We start from the raw sequence: 19,657 nt of genomic DNA on the forward strand, positions 1-19,657 counted from the left end.
TCTAGTAGAGTGGAATATAATGTAGTATAGTGGAGTATAATGTAGTATAGTGGAGTATAATATAGTATAGTGTAGTATACTGCAGTATATTGGAAGGCCTCAGGCCTGTTTCTATTCTCCTAAACATTCCCAGTATATCACTGTATACAGTCCCAGTATAACCATGGAGATACAGAGGCCGGTAGAGAGCAGGTATCTGCTGCTGAGACAAAGGGGTGTTGGTCCGAGCCCATCATTTACACATTCCCCTGGATGCCTTTTCTCCGTCATCACGTCAACCTTTCTTCACAGCATGATTGACACTCGGGAAGTGTCTGTTTCACATCAAAGAAGACATTGACATTGATTAATGTGTTCTAAACATCCTTCCCTCCGCTTGTCGCCTCACATTTTCCCCAAGCAAAGCAAACGAAGATAAGACAAACTGAAGATGGGAACGGATCTTATTCCCACTCCTGAAATGTGTTGACCGAGCGCCCTCTGGCGGAGGACCGGCGGTACTACGGAGGTCTGGAGGCCAATATAGATTAGCTGACCTAATTATTTTAGTAGGCTAGATAAAGAAAAAAAATCCGATATCTGGTTAAATAGTTGATCGACTCTATGGATATAATACAGGGTATTTAAGGGATTTAACCAGAGAAATCAAAGCAATTAATGTTGTTTTATTTTAGCATATACTCGGCTGCATCATAACGTCATAAGGCAAAGCAATATTAGGACAGTGGCAGTTATTTTTTCATTAGGCCTAAGATACTTTGTTTACATTAAATGTCATATTGTCATGATTGTTTCTTGTCTAGTTTTTTTTTTTTTTTGAAAGGCTGAACCCTCTAACGGTAGGCCTCTGGACGGTTCTATTGGTCCATACGGTACAATTACAATCATTGATTGAAATATTGCATCGGCCTACAGGCTGTTTGCTCAATATGCTGTCATATAATATATATCTGCGCATAATTAAGAATTTTTTATAGAAATATAATAAAGTATTTAACAAAAACCCTAAGAAATTAACCTGGAATCCACGGATATTTTCAAACAGCTCCGCAGCGCCCTGTTGTGGTTACCAAGGGAACTGACCCGAGGAGAAGAACGGATTATTGGCACCAGGAGCTCCGAGTGGGCGGAGGCTTCCCTCTCCGTGGTCGAGTGGACAATTAGCAGGATTCACCCTGCAACACTGTTCTGTACTGGCAGGAGTACAGCACCCAGACCCTGGACTCAACATGGGACACGAAAGCATGACCAAAATCAAGGAGAAGTTGGCCTTGAAGCACGCCATCATCAAGGAGTTCCTGGCAGAGTTTCTGGGGATCTTCGTCTTAATTGTAAGTAGGCTTCCTGCGCACCTGCTGTCCTGCTGTCTGTCCCAGCCCGCTGAGGGGCTGGAGGAGCACTCTCTGTGGGACAGAGTGGGTCCTACATATCAAATAAATAATTTCTCATAATTTCTAACAACTTCCAAGCAGTGATCACAACTGATCAGACTGATGCGTCTGATCAGTTTGGACCACTGCGGGGAAGTAATCAGAAATGTTGATCATTTTTATTTAAATTGCGCACTCTGACAAAGTTTAACGATAAAAGTGACTGATGTGATTAAAAAATGTGATCATATAATACGAAATTATGAACAGTTCAATTCTGAATGTATAGTAGTATGCCTATCAATTAACCTGTTATTAACACTTATAACTAACTATAGCCTGTCCAACTAATATGATAGGGGTTAGGAGATGTTAGGGTTAGGTGCTGTTAGGAGATGTTAGGGTAACTTAGGAGATGTTAGGGTTAGGAGCTGGGGCACAGCACGGCATTAAACACACGCAGGTTTAAACTGTGAGCCATCAGTAGTGATCAAGCAGCTCCAAAACACACAGACTGATGATTATGATTTATGGTAAAACACATATATTTTATATATGGGGACAAGAGGGCTGTTTGAGAGGTGTTGGTGTGTATTGCCGACGGCTGTAATCCGTGTGCTTATGGTGTCCTGTAGCTGTTTGGCTGCGGCTCGGTGGCCCAGACGGTCCTCAGCAAGGGGACCCTGGGGGGCCCCCTCACCATCCACATCGGCTTCACCCTGGGGGTGATGATGGCCGTGTTCATCGCGGCGGGGGTGTCCGGTAAGCTCACTGCCGCCCCACTCCTGTGTGGCCCACCTCTCGTCCAGGGAGGGGAGCGAGAGGAACCAAACGAGGGTTCAGATCCAGCCGGACTCTGAGGTCCTGGTCTGGAGGGTTCAGGGTTTGGTTGAGCAGTGGATTGGGATTTAATGGGATTCTAGCTCCCAGATCACATTTGTTTTCTGTGTTTCTCTCAGATGGCAGCACCAGCATCAGTCCCCTGTGCCGGTTTGTGACAAGGTCTATCAGAACGCATGCATCTATATTTATTTACACATTTACAAAAGGCTCAAGTCTCTTCTTTGAGAAAAGCGTTTTATAAAACAATGTAGGGCAAGCAGACACTAGGGAGAGAACAAATGAGAGCCGCAGGGGTTTTGTTCTGTGATAAAAAAAGACATTCCCTGTCATATATATGCTCTCCGTGTGTATGTATGTGTGTAATATATATGCTCCCCGTGTGTATTTATGTGTGTGTAATGCGCGGTTCATCTATAGGCGCACTGGAGTGGTTCTGCTGCATGACTGACCGCTCAGCGGTGTTGTCCTCCTCCTCCTCTCACTGACATCTTTGATGATGATCACGGTATCAGACTAATGAGCTGGTCTGGGGCAGGGGTCCCAGGGAGGAGGAGGTGGGGGGGGGGGGGGGGAGGAGGAAGAGAGAGGATGATGAGGAAGGAGGAGGAAGCGGGAGGAGGGGGGAGGAGGAGAGAGGAGGAGGAAGAGGAGGGGGAGAGAAGGAGGATGAGAGAAGAGGAGGGAGGGGGAGGAGGAGGGAGGAGGGGGAGGAGAGAGGAGGAGGATGAGAAGGGAGGAGGGGGAGGAGGAGGGGAATGAGGGGTGAGGTTATGTTCCCGATGCTTCCCGGGCAAACGTGCAGGAAGAGGAGAGACTTATAAAAGGCCTTCTTCCATTTGAATTGACGGCCCCCAATAAGTGTTACACATGGTGACCTCTCCAGTGACCCCCGCCACACTAAGCACATCCAGATGGTTTATGTCAGGTTCAATCTGGAGGGGCTTTTGATGGTCTGTTGTTGTGGTCAGGGTGTGCAGAAGGCTGGGGCATTAGCTAGGGCTGATAGCCCTGCTCGGGTTATGGATCTGCAGACAACAGACAACATACGCTGTTCAATAGATGACATGTAAACACCCACCATGTGTCCTCACAAATGATCTTGATTTATCTTTACAAATATTATGTGTGCTATTAAGAGACAATGAATGAGAAAAATAATAACTCTATATCGTCCCTAATGTATCAAACCGTAGAATATGTTAAATAATATGTACATATTTTATTATAAATGTATGCATATATATATATATATTATTATGAGCAATATCAGTGGCGTAACATCATTGTGATGGCCCCGGTGCAAATACTTTTTTTGTGCCCCCCCAAAGATTCAGTCAATGAGAGTAACTACTACAGCAGGTAGCAATTGCGTTGCCATGGCACACGGGTAAACAAATGACAAGACACCCTAACGATCGCTGTAGGCTTCAATATCATGCAAGCACTTTGTTTTCTTTTTATTTTGTTCTACATCACAATTGCATGCTTTAATAAAGTATTATTTTTTCCTACCATTACGAAAATAAAATATACAAACCAACAGAGCTTTGTCTCCCCGCGACCTTATATTGATTGAGTCTAAAACGTTCTCAACGATTCAGCCAATGAGAGTAGGGGTAGCAATCGCACATGGGTAAACAAATGATTGGAATGATTGGAATTTGGACAAATGATCATTCCTCCTCCCATACCAGCCACTCAGCTAGCCTACTTTACCGACCCGCCCCCGAGCTATTTAATTCACAAAAACATTATTATTTTTTATTTTTATTTTTTCTTCCTCCGTGGGCCCCTGACGGCGTCTGGGCCCCGGACAGCTGCACCGGTTGCACCGTCGATATTTACGCCACTGAGCAATATATGTAGCACCCATCTAACAAATAACATAAGCTTCTGGCTCTGGTCCTCTGGTAATGTTACCATCATCGTTGTAGGAGAGCAGGTGTCATGTGTCTACCCTAACATAATATACCCTGACATAAGCTTTAGGCTCTGGAATATGAATATCACCATCATCATGTAGGAGAGCAGGTTTGTGTCCTGTTGTCTTGTGTCTCGTGTCCACCCTGTCCCTGTTGTCTTGTTGTCTTGTTGTCTTGTTGTCCTGTTGTCCTGTTGTCTTGTGTCCACCCTGTCCTTGCTGTCTTGTTTCTTGTGTCTTGTGTCTTGTTGTCCTGTTGTCCTGTTGTTTTGTGTCCTGTTGTCTTGTTGTCTCGTGTCTACCCTGTCCCTGTTGTCTTGTTGTCTTGTTATCTTGTTGTCTCGTGTCCACCCTGTCCCTGTTGTCTTGTTGTCTTGTTGTCTTGTGTCACCCTCTGCTCGTTGTCTTGTGTCCTGTGCTCACCCTGTGTCTCCCTGTGTCTCCCTGTGTCCCCCTGTGTCTCCCTGCTTCACCCTGGGTCTCCCTGTGCCGTCCCTCCAGGAGCCCACGTGAACCCGGCCGTCTCTCTGGCCATGGTTCTCCTGGGTAAGCTGCCCCTCATCAAGTTCCCGCTGTACGTCCTGGCCCAGTTCCTGGGGGCCTTTGCCGGCTCCTGTGCGGTGTACGCCCTGTACTACGGTGAGAGACAGAGTCTCCACGCAACACATACTTCTTTTGTTTGTATATATCTAAAATATATCACTTTAGACTTGTACAGTCAAACCAAATACTTCTCATGTTGTTTCTCACATCCCCCCTCGTTACAAAGTGTGTAACGATGACATGAACAGTTTGTTACTTTGGAAGGCGTACATTGTTAAAGACTGCGTCATAGTGAAGTCCGTCTTCTCCCAGATGCTCTGATGGCGTTCACCAACGGAGATCTGATGGTGACCGGGGAGAACGCCACCGCCAACATCTTTGCTTCCTACCCAGCGAAGCACCTCTCCACTCTCAACGGCTTTGTGGATCAGGTACAGATGAAATGTTTTCCTACTCACTGTATTGGTGTCAGGCTCCCCGGCTCACTAGGATGGTGTTGTATGTATGGATCCTGAATTTATTTTCTCTATGTTATCAAAAGCTAATGATTACAATACAGTCAAACAAATGATATTGTCAGTCTGCACACTTGAATTGTGTACTGAAATAGGTTCAAATTCGACTAAACAAAGCATAGATATATGCGCTTGACATTTGTGCTCACACTTATGTGAGCACATGAATGATATTGCATGAAATGGAGCATAACGGATATGTGCTGGGGTGTTGAAGTGTGTAATCCAGTTCTGACATAACACCATCTGTGACCCAATGGGCCAGGCGGAGAATCAAACTCATTTGTTGGTTTGACCGAATACGGTTTGAATATTTCTCTTTTATTAAATATACAGACCTGACAGGGCTACTTTGAGCCAACATCTTTTAAAATATGTTGTGTTCTGCGTGGAAAAGTTTGTTTTCACATGAACCGACATGTGGGGGGAGGGGAAGGTTCTTAAAGCTTCCAGCGAGGGAAGCCCCCTAAGACCCTGACCAGGGCAGAAGTCATGAGGGACGCCTCAGGACAACAGAGCCAACAGCGACCCACACCCAACACCGTTTTGGAATTCACAACCGAGGGTTGACCATGATGCACACATTAGAGCCACACTCACTGGGCTTTGGTGAATGGTTTGCTTACTTTTACATTTAGGGACGCTTTTATCCAGAGCGACTTACAGTACATTAGTCAGAAGAAAGAGAAACAACAATATATCACTGTGGGTACAGTAAGGATGTTCATAGAACCAAGAGCCAAGCACTAACCATCACTAGGTTAACCCATTCCCCGTATACAACACAGATAACTAGGATAAGACACTACACGATGATAAGTACTATTTTTAAGTGAGAGGATGTACAACATACAATAAGTGTGTAAGAGGTGTGGGTCCAGGTGAACTCTGAACCAGTGAGTCGGGAGCTGGTTCGTTGCTCGTTTTAATTCATTGATTGTTGTTCAGGTGATTGCGACGGCGGCGCTGGTCCTGTGCATCCTGGCGATCACCGACACTAAGAACCGCGCCGCGCCGCGCGGCATGGAGCCGCTCTGCATCGGCCTGGTCGTCATGGCGATCGGCGTCTCCATGGGCTTCAACTGCGGCTACCCCATCAACCCCGCCCGCGACCTGGGGCCCCGCCTCTTCACAGCCGTGGCCGGCTGGGGCCTGGACGTGTTCAGGTACCGCCCCCCTTTACCTCGACCAATCACAACCTAGCTGGACGTGTTCAGGTACCGCCCCCCTTTACCTCGACCAATCACACACCGGCTGGACGTGTTCAGGTACCTCCCCCCTTTACCTCGACCAATCACAACCCAGCTGGGTGTGTTCAGGTACCACCCCCCTGCTCACCTCGTCCAATCACAAACCGGCTGGTGTGTGGACGTGTTCAGGTACCTCCCCCCTTTACCTCGACCAATCACAACCCATCTGGGCGTGTTCAGGTACCTCCCCCTTCACCTCGGCCAATCACAACCCGACATCGAGTTTCCAATGAGGGCGACCTGCGAGGTCTTCTGGAGGCCGTGTGAGGATCTGTAGACGAATGCCCTCACTACTGCTACGGTGGAAACTCAACTAAGATGAGGGTTTTCTATCTTTCTTTCATGTAAAGAAATAGCAGGCGGGTAAACGGGAGCTCTTTGGACAATCTGAATCAATAATTCAGTCTGAGGAGCATTTTGATGAAGGGATGTGGGACAACGTGAGGAAGATTTCTCTGCATATTGATATCAAATATTCAGTGTTTCAGAACCACAATGGGGGTAGACATCACATATCTCTTCCCGCTCTCCGTTTGCCGTTGTTACATCATAGAGGCGGTTAGACTCTTACCAGTCAGACCAGTAGCAAAACATCACAGAGAAAAGTGGTGGTTTCAAACCAATACAGAGGCTCATGTTGAGTTAATGTACTGTTTGTGCTTCACAGAGCACTAGCACTATAGTGCCTAGTGCTCTATGAAGCATAAACAGCGTAAACTGCACACGTGCCACCACTGGCACGTGGCCGCATAATCATTGGCACAAATCTTTTTTTTTTTTCTTTTTTTATTATTATTATTAATTTTTTTCAATGCTACAATGCGGCAGCATAATCAGCATAAACATTACTACTCATAACTACTACTATTTTTTTGCACTTTATTTTGTTTTGGGCATTTCCTCCCAGTGCAAATATGTTTCAATGAGTTACTGAAAGCAGTGTTCTGAATTGGGATCAATTAATCGTTTTTAAACCTATGTTGTGAGTAATAGAGAAGAAAATCTAAAAAAATATTGTTGCAAGTGGCCTGTATGCATGGCCTTCACATGGTTTTTGCAAAGCTGTACATGTCTTAAAGATATTGATGTGGATGTTTGTTATATTTCTCACAGTGCAAATATGTTTTTGAGTTTCTGAAAGCAGTATTTTAAGATGGGATATATGTAATTAGAATTTGTAAGCCCATGTTGCAAATATAACAACAAAAACTTTAAAATGTTGATGCATGATTGTGGACTACATGGAAATAATACAATTCCAGGTCTTCTGGAAATGTTTTTGGTAGCTGTGTCGTAATTCAGCTTAATATTTAATATATTGTTGCTTAAGGCACATCATTAACGAGAAAATGTCCAACTGGCACTGCATGTTGAAAAGGTTGCTGACCCCTGGTGTAGAGCAACCTCAGCCATTAAGGGTTAATATGTTATCACAATTAAAATACCACCGTTGTAAAAGTGAAACACAACATATGGCCTGAACGAATTAAAGAAAGTTATAGAGTTATTATAGACATATTTGTAAATGATTCTTTCAAACTTTTAAAGTCATTGTGGGAGCTTCACGGCGAACAGTGCAGGGTTTTACCTCTGAGCCTCCTGGTCGCAGCCGACGCCAGCCCAGATTACAGCACATACCTCGCCGTTACGTGACTCTAATGCACACTTAAGCCTTCATCACCAGCCCGGCGTATCTCCTACAACCTGAGCCTCACCATGAGGATGATAGGACGGGGCTGTAGGAGGAGCACATTGCATAGGGTGCGTTGTCCATGTTAAACACAGCGGGTCTGTCCTGGTAAGTGGGCCATGATAGAGTGTGGGAGGGGTGTGAGGACATCCAGGCCTCGGCTCTCGGTGGATCCTCTTCCCGCTCAGCTCTGTGTGGGCGTTCCTCCGGGCTCCTCTTGGCCGTGGCCGCGGATTAGAGCCTTTAATCCAATGGCCTCTCTCCGGCGCTGTACGTCAGACTGGTGTGTGCCGCGGTCGACGCTCAGACACTTGACAACGCCACCTGAGGCCGGGCCTTTCCCCCACAAACAGGATCACACCAGCAGCAGCCACGCTCTAATCCGTCTGGGCGTTACAGTCCTCTTAAGGTCCTGCAGGTACATCAGGTACACTGACAGGCTGTCCTGAAGGTGTGTGGATGGGGACCTCGGATGTTAACCATCGAATCATCTCATCTCTTTGAGACAGGATTCTGTTGAAGTGCAGCTGAGTGAGGGGGCGCTCCAGTCATTTATAATCGTGTGTCGTATCTATGGTATCCGGATTAAGGATGCATTACACAGTTTAATGATAAATGTGTGTATGTGTGTGTGTGTGTGTGTGTGTGTGTGTGTGTGTGTGTGTGTGTGTATATGTGTGTATATATGTGTGTGTGTGTGTGTGTGTGTGTGTGTGTGTGTGTGTGTGTGTGTGTGTGTGTGTGTGTGTGTGTGGTTCTGTGTGTGTGTGTGGTTCTGTGTGTGGTTCTGTGTGTGTGGTTCTGTGTGTGTGTGTGTGTGTGTGTGTGTGTGTGTGTGTGTGTGTGTGGTTCTGTGTGTGGTTCTGTGTGTGTGTGTGTGTGTGTGTGGTTCTGTGTGTGGTTCTGTGTGTGTGTGGTTCTGTGTGTGGTTCTGTGTGTGTGTGTGGTTCTGTGTGTGGTTCTGTGTGTCCTCCGTCCCCCAGGGCCGGCGGGTGCTGGTGGTGGATCCCGGTGGCGGGCCCCATGGTGGGGGGCGTGGTCGGGGCCTCGCTGTACTTCCTGCTGGTGGAGCTCCACCACGCCCAGCCGGAGACGCCCGAGGAGAACAGCACCAAGGACAAGTACGAGATGATCACCGTGAGCTAAACCCGGGCAGAGTGCCCACGAGCAGGGCAGCTCCGCCCCCCTCACCCCCACACCCGGGCCGTCCTGCTCGTTACTCACTCTCTGGTGTCGTTAACGGACAGCGTTGTGTTGGTTCCTAAAGACACACAACCTTTGTGTGTTTTTAGGACGTAAACCCAGGAGTACATCGATCCAGACTAGATACAAACGCATCAAGCCTTTATATTAAAAAGATATTTAATCAATACCCTCTTGACATTTTCTATCTCTTTCTAAACAAATCTGAGTTTCTAACTTTGCGTGAGCGGTGAAATGTACGATAAACGATCTCAGACGTTTCACTGTTCCATGTCTAACTGCCTAATTATCTTCACCTGGAAGCTTTGCCAAGTTGCTTTATAGTGGGATAAATATCTATATTATTATATGTTATATATCTATATTCATTATATAAATCTTACACATGGGTTAAAATGCCAAGTATTATACATGTTTGATATCCAATATATTTTCAATGTTGTAATATATGGCTTGTCTGTTAAATGGTGCCCCCCAGCAGAGACAGCAGTTAAGTTGTTGTTATATATTTAAGATCCATCAAAGTGGATTCATTGTAGTGTTTATGATTCACACTTTTGTCTTTGTATTGGAAATCAAGGTATTAGACACAAAAGATTTCAGTATTATATAAGCACAGCCAAGATATTTCACTGTATTACGTTTTTGTATTTGTTTGCATTGTCGATGTACCTTTAATTATGGACAGTTAAAATAGTACTTTTAAATATACTGTTGCACTACATGGGTGGACTGATGGGATCCACAAAAGTTTACAGATATACTAGAAACAGATTTACTAGAAAATATTATTATGAGGCTTTTCCAAGGAATGCTGAACTGCTTCCTAAAATATTCCCAAACTACTTGTTTTTTTACTTTACTTGTAATATGAAACAGTTCTGTCTAACTTAATGTAGGTGCATTTCAAGAGCTTTTATTTTAGTGTTATTAGTAAGAAAAGGCCTAGCAGTCAGCCAGCCTGCAGTGGGTGAAACCAGTTCTGAGTTGACCTGCCTCTCTATGAGCAGAGACTAATGATGGACTGCTCCAGGTTCATTCAGACCAGTCAGGGTCAGGGAATCCATCTTACCTCCACAACAGGTGAGGGGGTGGAAAACTTCTCCATGGAGGAGGATGTTTGGAAAGCCGGCGCTTTGTCGTGTTGTTTCTAAATCTTGCCTTCTGCTGCTCTTTTCTGATCTCTCTCTAAAGTCTCAAATCGTACCTAAAGAAGCTTTAACTCATAGCGTATATCAGCAATCACCCTCACCATCCCTTTCTCTGTGAATGTAATCACGTCCACATTGTGAAGATATATCCAGAAATAAATGTTTATAAAACTATTGATGTTTGTTGTATTTCATGATCAATGCAATGCCCTCTATACACACACACACACATGCACAGACAGACAGACACATAAAGTCTGTTTACTGTCTATATTTACTCACATTGCAGAATGTTTCCCCCCTCACCTCTAATCCGGAGGCATTAGAGGTAATATATGGGGGCGGCATTGGCTCAGGAGGTAGAGCGGGTTGGCTGGTAACCGCAAGGTTGCTGGTTGCTGGTTCGATCCCTGGCTCCTCCTAGCGAGTGTTGTGGTGTCCCTGAGCAAGATGCCTCACCCTAATTGCTCCTGACCAGCTGGCTGTCGCCCTGCGTGGCTGACTCCGCCGTCGGTGTGTGAATGTGTGCATGAATGGGTGAATGTCAGTCAACACTGTAAAGCGCTTTGGATAAAAGCGCTATATAAATGAGGACCATTTACCATTTAATATATGATCTGTAATAATAGAGCCATGCAGGAACATTAATACAGGTTTTGGCCATGGTGTTGGAGGAACACGTTGTCTATGATGGTATAGACCTATTATTACTATTATATTATTGATATAGATCTATTCTGCCATCTTGTCATATTGGAACCCCTTGCCTGGGACATGTGGGAGGGAGCGAACGCACAAAGACAAACACACGCACACAGTGTGTTTGTGTGCGTGTCCAGAAAACCAAAGGTTGTTTGTGTGTTTGTTCTGAACTGTCAAACTCCAGACCTGACATCACACATCAACACATTCACTGTATGGCAGTGAGGATTCTAGGAATTTACCTTTTGTTTTGACACAGTGTGTCACTAGGAGAAATGCTTTTAGTGTACACAAAATAAAACATTGAAGACTGCAATGGGAAGTTCTAGTATCTATCCCACTGACGGAACGGAGGACGTCAAAGTGACTCTCACACAAATGCCAAAATACAGAAATAGCACTTACTTCATGCCACAAGTTAACATTTAACTTGTGCTCTGTTTGAAACAGAGCATTTCAAATCAGAGTTCAATGTTAGTCAGCGAGTCCTGCCAGAATCCCCCTGCACTCATAAATGCTCTTTCACAATCTGTTGGAACAGTGACACTAGACACTAGACAGCCAATCAGCTCACGACTCCTGACCGCTGACCACTTCTTCAATGTGTCCTTTTGGGCTGCGGGTTTGATTACAGCAGGATGTGCTCTCCAGGTGTGCTGTAGGATTCTCCTTCAAGGACCTCCTTGACTGCAGAGGTGACGGCTCACACCTCCAGGGACTGAAGCTACTGCTTGGTGGTCCATGCCTTTTCTCAGAGGGATTTCCTCAACTCTGTTAAATCTGACACCATGTCTATAGGGAGAGTGCTTTGTTGCTTGCTGCTTACTTGTCAACTGACCGAGGGGAAGAGAATCAAGGCCAACAGAACAGGTGAGCGAGTCACACTCACATGATCTTCCACACGGTTAACATGTGTCAGCCTTTTGAGACTTAAAAGAACCTTTGAATGTCAATGAAGCGGTTCACAATTCAGTGGCTCAACAATGGGTGTGCCTGACAGGGTTTGCTCTAGCCAAAGTGTTACTTTGGACATGTAAATGACAAAGGATTAAGTCCAAATGATGGAACGAATTAGGGGTTCAAGCTACTGAACCTGATGGTTACTTCTCTCGTTCTTATCTATCCACCCCAGACAGCGTGTTCACACTATCTGTTCCTGATCAAAGCAAAGATAAAGAACTACCTTGAGAAATCCCATTTGAATATCTATTTTTGAGATTACCGGTGGCCAGTACACCTCGCTTGATACGTGAGTCTGTTTCACAATCGTGTGAACTCCCAGACGTGTCCAGGTGTGTGTGTGTAGACGGGGTCGTTCCTCCCACATCAGAGGGCCACAGGGGAACACACTCCCACACTGCTGCCTTCTGTAACACACACACACACACACTTCATGACTCAAGTCTATTGCATCGGTATTTAAACATCATATAAAATGATTTACAAATGGAATTAAAAGCCTTATTCAACAAAAAAAATATATATATATATATAGCTGATATATTTACACCCAGATGCGCTCCCTCAGAGATGTGGATATTCAGGCTGTGTATTCAGGGGGTGATGGGGGTCTTTAGAAAGTGTCTGAGGCCTAAACGACATGTTAATCGACATGTTAATGGTGAAGATATGTAAGATAAACGTTGAACTGGCAATGGAACGAACGTAAGCTGAATGTTGACTTGAGCTTCCAAGACCAGTGTGAACTGAAGACTGTGATGGTTTGCCCCAAAGTGGACTGTCCTAGAAATGGTTTGCCCCAAAGTGGACCACTCCATGTTAATGGATTGCCCCAAAGTGGACCGCTCCATGTTAATGGTCTGCCCCAAAGTGGACCGCTCCATGTTAATGCAGAGCTCTTCTTCACATGTTTCTTCAGCAAATGACAGCTGTTATCAAGTACAAATACTGAATCACCATTGTCATCATTAGCTTTTATGTTCCAAACAAAGGGAGTGGTTTGTTAACCAGCGTCTCCTCATTCCTCCCTCAGCGGGGGAGAGAGGCCTGGATATCACTCACCACAGAACGGCACTTCCTCACAGTGTCAGCTGAATTAGAGAAACAGCTGATCTGAACCTCTTTAATGCGCTACTGGTTGTGGTCAGAGCAGTTCCTCCTCTGGAGAAGGACTGACTGGAGACATGTTTGCTTTGTTCTGTGACGGCCATTCCAGTCAGGCTGCATGAGTAGAGGTTATGCAAAGTATTATGTAAGTTGTGTTTAGACAAGTGTAAGGTTCACATGACCTGAGACAACGACCCGACATCAACGTGTGGCAGAGGGGGCAAGGACACACACACACACACACACACACACACACACACAAACAAAGTGTGTGTGTGTGTGTGTGTGTGTGTGTGTTGGTCTTTCATGTGCTTCCAGTGTATATATGTATAGTAATTTCATTATTAATAACTTAATTATACAAATACAAAATGACTCTACAATTGAATATTAACGTTGTTAATGTTCAGAGAAAACTTATATTAAAAGTTCTATATTTATATCTAATAAAAAGTCTCTGTTTTCAGGGTTGTCTCTCCACCACCTGGGGGGTCCACACCTGGCCACGCCCCCGTCAGCAGGACCCAATGTGGGCCAATCGGTGTTCAGGCTGTACTCCCAGGAGGGCCTCATGGAGGACTGGTGCAGCCTGGACCCCTTCCAGGGGGGCCGGCCCTCGTGTGCCGGCTTCAACAGCAGCCACGGCCTGGTGGTCATCACCCCCGGCTGGTCGGTAAGGACCTCCTCACCGGGCATCAGTCCCCCGTCAAGTGGACTGCATGTATGTAACCCTCACCCTTTACAACACTGCCTCACATTCACCCATTCATACACACATTCACACACCGACAGCGGAGTCAGCCACGCAGGGCGACAGCCAGCGGGTCAGGAGCAGTCAGGGTGAGGGCGTCTCGCTCAGGGACACCTCCACACTCCGCTAGGAGGAGCTGGGGATCGAACCAGCAACCTTCCGTTTACCCATGATTGTCTAAATAGTTTATATATATTTTTTACTTTATTATAGGAATCAGCTATGAAATGACGACGGTATATTTAGTTTTTCTTTGCTATATTCATGTATTTATGATTGTATCTTTGGCTAATAAATAATTGTGTGTCGTGTTCCTCCAGCTGGACGGTGTGATGGAGAGCTGGGTGCTCCGCCTCGCCTCCGGTCTGCAGCGGAGCCTGACGGAGGTGAACGTGGTGGTGACCGACTGGCTGCAGCTGGCCCACCAGCACTACCCCATCGCCGTGCAGAACACCCGGGCCGTGGGGAAGGACGTGGCGTCGCTGCTGCGCTGGCTGCAGGTCAGTGAGAGCCGTCTGGAGACACTCACCGCTGAACCTCCTCCAACCTCGGGGTTAAAGAGAGCTGGAGCCCAAAGGGCTCATTGAGCTAGAGTTAGGGCGGCATGTGGCTCAGGAGGTAGAGCGGGTCGGCTGGTAACCGGAGGGTTGCTGGTTTGATCCCCGGCTCCTCCTAGCTGAGTGTGGAGGTGTCCCTGAGCGAGACGCCTCACCCTGACTGCTCCTGACCCGCTGGCTGTCGCCCTGTCTGGCTGACTCCGCCGTCGGTGTGTGAATGTGTGCATGAATGTGTGAATGGTGGGCAATATTTTAAAGTGCTTTGAGCGGCCGCTGGTTAGAAGAGCGCTGAATAAATGCAGTTAATGGACCATTTACCATTGGTCAGAATTAGCCGGAGCCTTCCGCAGCCATTGAGATGAGAAATGAGAAAAAAGCACAGTTAGAGTATCTTCCTCAGTACGGGACGGTTTAGACTTTATAGCGCTCCTGCTCATTTCTGAACAACAGGGCATCTCTCCCTGATGGTTTCTGGGAATCCATCCAGCCTGACGACCACATGTTGTGTGAACGCAACACTTTGTGTAACGCACTCTGCTCTCTCACTTTACAACTCTCAATTACCTCAAATGATCCACTATACAACAATTGTGTCTTCATAACCAAGTAGCCGATCAATACCCCATGCCCTCCCCCCCCCCCCCAGGACCACTACAAGCTCTCCCCGAAGCGGGTCCATTTGATTGGCTACAGCCTGGGAGCCCACATCTCCGGATTCGCCGGGAGCTATTTCAGGGGCTCAGAGAAACTTGGAAGAATCACCGGTGAGGCTAGAAGCACGAATACTAGAAGAGACACAAACACACAACACACAAAAACATTACACAACCATGACTTAAAGGGGTGACTCACGCCACCAGGTGTGAGTGTGATCAGTCCACCAGCCTACCCAGTGGACTGTGGCAAATGCTGCTGATCTATCCATCATACATCTAGGTGGACACGCCCACTAGTGATGTCACTAGGGCACAGGGAAGGGCAGATTTTCAAAGAGGCTTGTAATGGCTGATCACACTCACACCTGGTGGCATCATGACATCAGCCCTTTAAACATTTTTTTTATTATTTTGCACATATTTCATGAAGGAGTACTGAATGTCCCCGTCCCGTCCGTGTCTGTCCCCAGGACTGGACCCCGCGGGGCCCCTGTTCGAGGGCATGTCCCCGGTGGACAGGCTGTCCCCCGACGACGCCGACTTCGTGGACGCCATCCACACGTTCACCCAGGACCGCATGGGTCTGAGCGTGGGCATCAAGCAGCCCGTTGCCCACCAGGACTTCTACCCAAACGGGGGGACCTTTCAGCCCGGCTGCGACCTCCACAACATCTACGACCACATCACAGAGTACGGCCTGCTGGGTGAGGCCACACAGCGCCCCGCGCCGGGCGGGAGAGGGAGCACAGCATGATATACCTGTAGGGTTAGAACTGATACCACGTAATGCAAAGTATCAGATATAACCGCTGTGCAACTTGTACAGTGTGCTGCTCTTCTCTACAGCTTTGTGTTTGGTATTGAGGTTCAGAGTAGATTTGATTTGAAACAACTCAAGACAATCATTCTTTGGGTAAATCTGCATATTTCATATTTAATTTCATTTTTTTTTTCTTAACACTAAACCCAAAGCAAGCCCAAAGCAAACCCTTTTGGTTTCATGCCTTCATGAGATGAGAGAAGAACTGAAGATGGTCTTAGTGGAACTTAGTGGTGGATCTTATCGGTTACAAATAAAACATATAAAGGGAGAAAACATCTAGTCACTAGATGGATAGTATAGATGCTAGATTGATTGTTTCCATAATGACAGACAAATACTTTTATTCACATTTGCACATTTTGTCATGCAGGTTCAAATATACATATGCTGCCCTATGATGGTTCTTTGTTCAGTGGTAACATTTAGATTTGCATATGCTAGTGGGGCCAGGCCTTGATGTACATCTCACTCAGGATCCTTTCTGTAAGTCCTCAAGCGAGGAGCCCATTAAAGACGATACGTTTTCATGAGTCAAGGAACTGCGATCCTGCCGGCGGGCTACAAGCAAGGCTTTATCTATTCATTATCGCTGATTTATTTAACGCAAAGGTGGCTTTCCTTCTACTATGAAGGCAGTTCAGTATCTGACCTGACATGAGGCTGCAGACTGCATTAAGAGATGCGTGTTTGTATGCGTGTGTGCATGCATAATGAGGTCAATCCAAAACTAATCGGCTGATCCATCTATGACCCTTATTATTATAAGGTGGTCATTTCTCAGGCAAGTGTTGGCAAGATGTGTAGTGACCAACATTATAACACATTGGTACCCTCGTGTTAATCCATCAAGTCTTCCATTCTGAAGTAGGGGTGGGAACCACAGGGTGGATTTCTGACTGTATTCACGGGCCAATCTGAGTGTTTGTTACTCGTCTTTGGTTCGTTAACTTCCGTTGAGGTTTCCTTCATTCGTGTGTCGAGCGCCACCTCGAGGAGCAGGGAAATCTGTTTAGAGCGCCTTATTTTATCAATTAAAATATCGATTCTCATATCGCACGAGGAAGGGCGACGATACATCGCTGTATCCCCTGACTCTGACGTGTCCAGTAAGGTGTCCCACCCCTTTGTCCTCAGGCTTCGAGCAGACGGTGAAGTGCGCCCACGAGCGCTCGGTGCACCTGCTGATCGACTCCCTGCTGCACCGGGACCAGCAGAGCGTGGCCTACGTCTGCAAGGACCACGCCGCCTTCCAGAAGGGCCTGTGCCTGGACTGCCGCCGGCGCCGCTGCCCCCGGCTGGGCTACGACGCGCACCACGGCCACGGCAGCACCACTGGGAGGAAGCTGTTCCTGGAGACGCGCGCCCGCATGCCCTACAAACGTAACGCACGCCGCCGGGACCCAGACGTCCTGTTACTGCTGGTTCCATGGATGTTGTTGTTCCTCCAAACTTCACTCAACACAAGAGATGTTCCGATACCATTTTTCCATTCCCGATACGATTCAGATCCCTGGACTTTACTCAGTATCGGTATCGGCCGTTACCAAGTATATACCGATAGAGCATCTAGTATTGATGGTATCAGAAATTTCGATAATAGTATCGTTATCGGAACAACTGCATTGTAGTTTGATAACCAGGTTTGGAGAAATTCCAAAGTAGTTCAAGAACAGTTGGCAACAGCAACTACGTATTTAAATGAGTTTAACAAGTCACCCTTTAATAAACCAAGTGCTTAATTTTAACAAAGGCCTTCCTGGATCTCTCTCTCTCTCTCTCTCTCTCTCTCTCTCTCTCTCTCTCTCTCTCTCTCTCTCTCTCTCTCTCTCTCTCTCTCTCTCTCTCTCTCTCTCTCTCTCTCTCTCTCTCTCTCTCTCTCTCTCTCTGTCTCTCTCTCTCTCTCTGTCTGTCTGTCTGTCTGTCTGTCTGTCTGTCTGTCCCCCTCTGCAGTCTACCACTACCAGTTCAAGGTGCAGTTCACCAACAATCTGAAGGGAATGAAGCCGTCGCTCATCCTCGCCCTGACCGGGACCAACGAGGAGAGCGGGGACCTCCCCATCCAGTTGTGAGTCCATGCGCCGCGACGCTCCTGCGTTATTACGCACGGTTCGCTCAGCTGAACTTTCCGTGCGCTACTTTGCCCTGGATGTTACACAACTGGAGGCTGAACAACCACCTCTTTAATAAAATAACACGCGTGGAAACAGTGCGTCGGGATAACAGAACTATAAATGGAGCGGAGAGGATCAATAATTCAGCGGAAACATCACGTTGGAAAACTCTTTCTGCACTTTGAAATCTTCGGTTTGGCTAACTGCATATGCTTCCATCACGTTTGTTTGTATTTAGATACAACACGAGTAGGGTTAGGGCTTTGCTTCTTGTGATCCACAACAAACCACGGCTTGGGGCCTCTGTACTGGACACAGTAGTCTGATTAGTATGGATCTAAACAAATTCTTTAATGCATCCCTTTCCCAGCGAGGAGGAGGTCTCTGGTAACCGGACCTATGCCTTCCTGATCACCCTTGACCGGGATATCGGGGACCTGATGATGCTCCGGGTCCAGTGGCAGGGCACCGCGCTGTGGAAGAGCGTGTGGACGCGCATGCACACCATCCTACCCTGGGGCAACGAGGCCGCCCCCCCGCAGCTCAGCGTGGGCAGGATCACCGTCAAGGTCGGGGAGACGCAGAAGAGGTACGGGGAGAATAGATGTACTAATACCTTTTAGAATTTAGATAAAGAGCAACAGCCGTAATGATGATCATTGTTTACCTATGTGTGTATATGCTTCTTTAACTTACTAACTGGGACCGGTTATTCTGAGCCTACGTACAAGAGGACAAGATATTCTGGCATATAGATACTTTTAATAATCCTTTACAGAATGAATGATATGAATGATTCAATAAAAAACTAACAAGAAGACATTGCCCATATGCCACACAGTATTCCTGTTAACATGCACTTTTAGTTATGATGCATGCTTGTTTCTACCGCCACCTAGTGGAACATTGTAGTACCTGTAACTGTGACATACCTGTAATATCAGCTAGAATTTCTGTAAATTTCTGTTTATCGTCACTTCAGGACTTCTTTCTGCCCAGCGATGGAAGATGGGCAGCATTTTCAAATGTCACAGGAGAAACTGTTTGTCAGATGCCAAGAAAATCATCAAAAACGGAGAAAAAAGCACAATTTGGCCTAGGCCGGTGCTCATCTGCAGCTGGGAGTAGGAAACAGTGTCACATCTGCACCGATATTAAAGCGCCCCTATTAGAGCGCTGTTATTTGTATGGTTATGTTTATTGTGATTTCCCGTGATGCCAACATAACAGTAAAACACAAGCAGTTCTGTTTACTAGGGATTTAATCCTCAACGTTCAACAGGAAGAACTCATGACTGCTGGTTAATTTAACATCATGTATCAACCTTCACCCAAAACACATTCTGATGCCTTACCTACTGGCAGGGCAGCCAGGTCGGGCCAGATGCATAACAATGCAGGTCATTTATTGAAATTCATCTGTTAAATGAATGCTCTATATTGCAAATAAAAGGCTCACCTCAAATCTGGGTATTGGAATGAAGAGGCCTGTCCAACACTGCCC

At 46.4% G+C, this 19,657-nt stretch overlaps 2 protein-coding genes across 3 annotated transcripts; both read left to right on the top strand.

Moving 5' to 3' along the window:
• The first annotated feature begins 1,187 nt into the window (after nucleotides 1-1,187).
• On the top strand, nucleotides 1,188-10,654 carry aqp9b (aquaporin 9b). The gene is made up of 6 exons (XM_084476411.1): nucleotides 1,188-1,331; nucleotides 2,006-2,132; nucleotides 4,636-4,773; nucleotides 4,990-5,108; nucleotides 6,141-6,358; nucleotides 9,116-10,654. The coding sequence occupies exons 1-6, from the start codon at nucleotides 1,230-1,232 to the stop codon at nucleotides 9,276-9,278; spliced, it is 867 nt and encodes a 288-aa protein (XP_084332537.1). The 5' UTR covers nucleotides 1,188-1,229; the 3' UTR covers nucleotides 9,279-10,654.
• Nucleotides 10,655-11,776: 1,122 nt separating this feature from the next.
• On the top strand, nucleotides 11,777-19,618 carry lipca (lipase, hepatic a). Of its 2 annotated transcripts, none has more exons than XM_084476313.1 (9): nucleotides 11,777-12,058; nucleotides 13,723-13,976; nucleotides 14,327-14,506; nucleotides 15,210-15,327; nucleotides 15,690-15,923; nucleotides 17,177-17,422; nucleotides 17,993-18,107; nucleotides 18,524-18,742; nucleotides 19,136-19,618. In XM_084476313.1, exons 1-9 carry the CDS (start codon nucleotides 11,977-11,979, stop codon nucleotides 19,251-19,253), a joined length of 1,566 nt encoding a protein of 521 aa, XP_084332439.1. In that variant the 5' UTR covers nucleotides 11,777-11,976; the 3' UTR covers nucleotides 19,254-19,618. The 2 variants fall into 2 exon arrangements, with proteins under 2 accessions (XP_084332439.1, XP_084332440.1); XM_084476314.1 differs by having other exon boundaries at nucleotides 11,781-12,058; nucleotides 13,723-13,928.
• Nucleotides 19,619-19,657: the final 39 nt, after the last annotated feature.

Source organism: Micromesistius poutassou, assembly GCF_964030765.1.
Source record: "Micromesistius poutassou genome assembly, chromosome: 12".
NCBI lineage: Eukaryota > Metazoa > Chordata > Actinopteri > Gadiformes > Gadidae > Micromesistius > Micromesistius poutassou.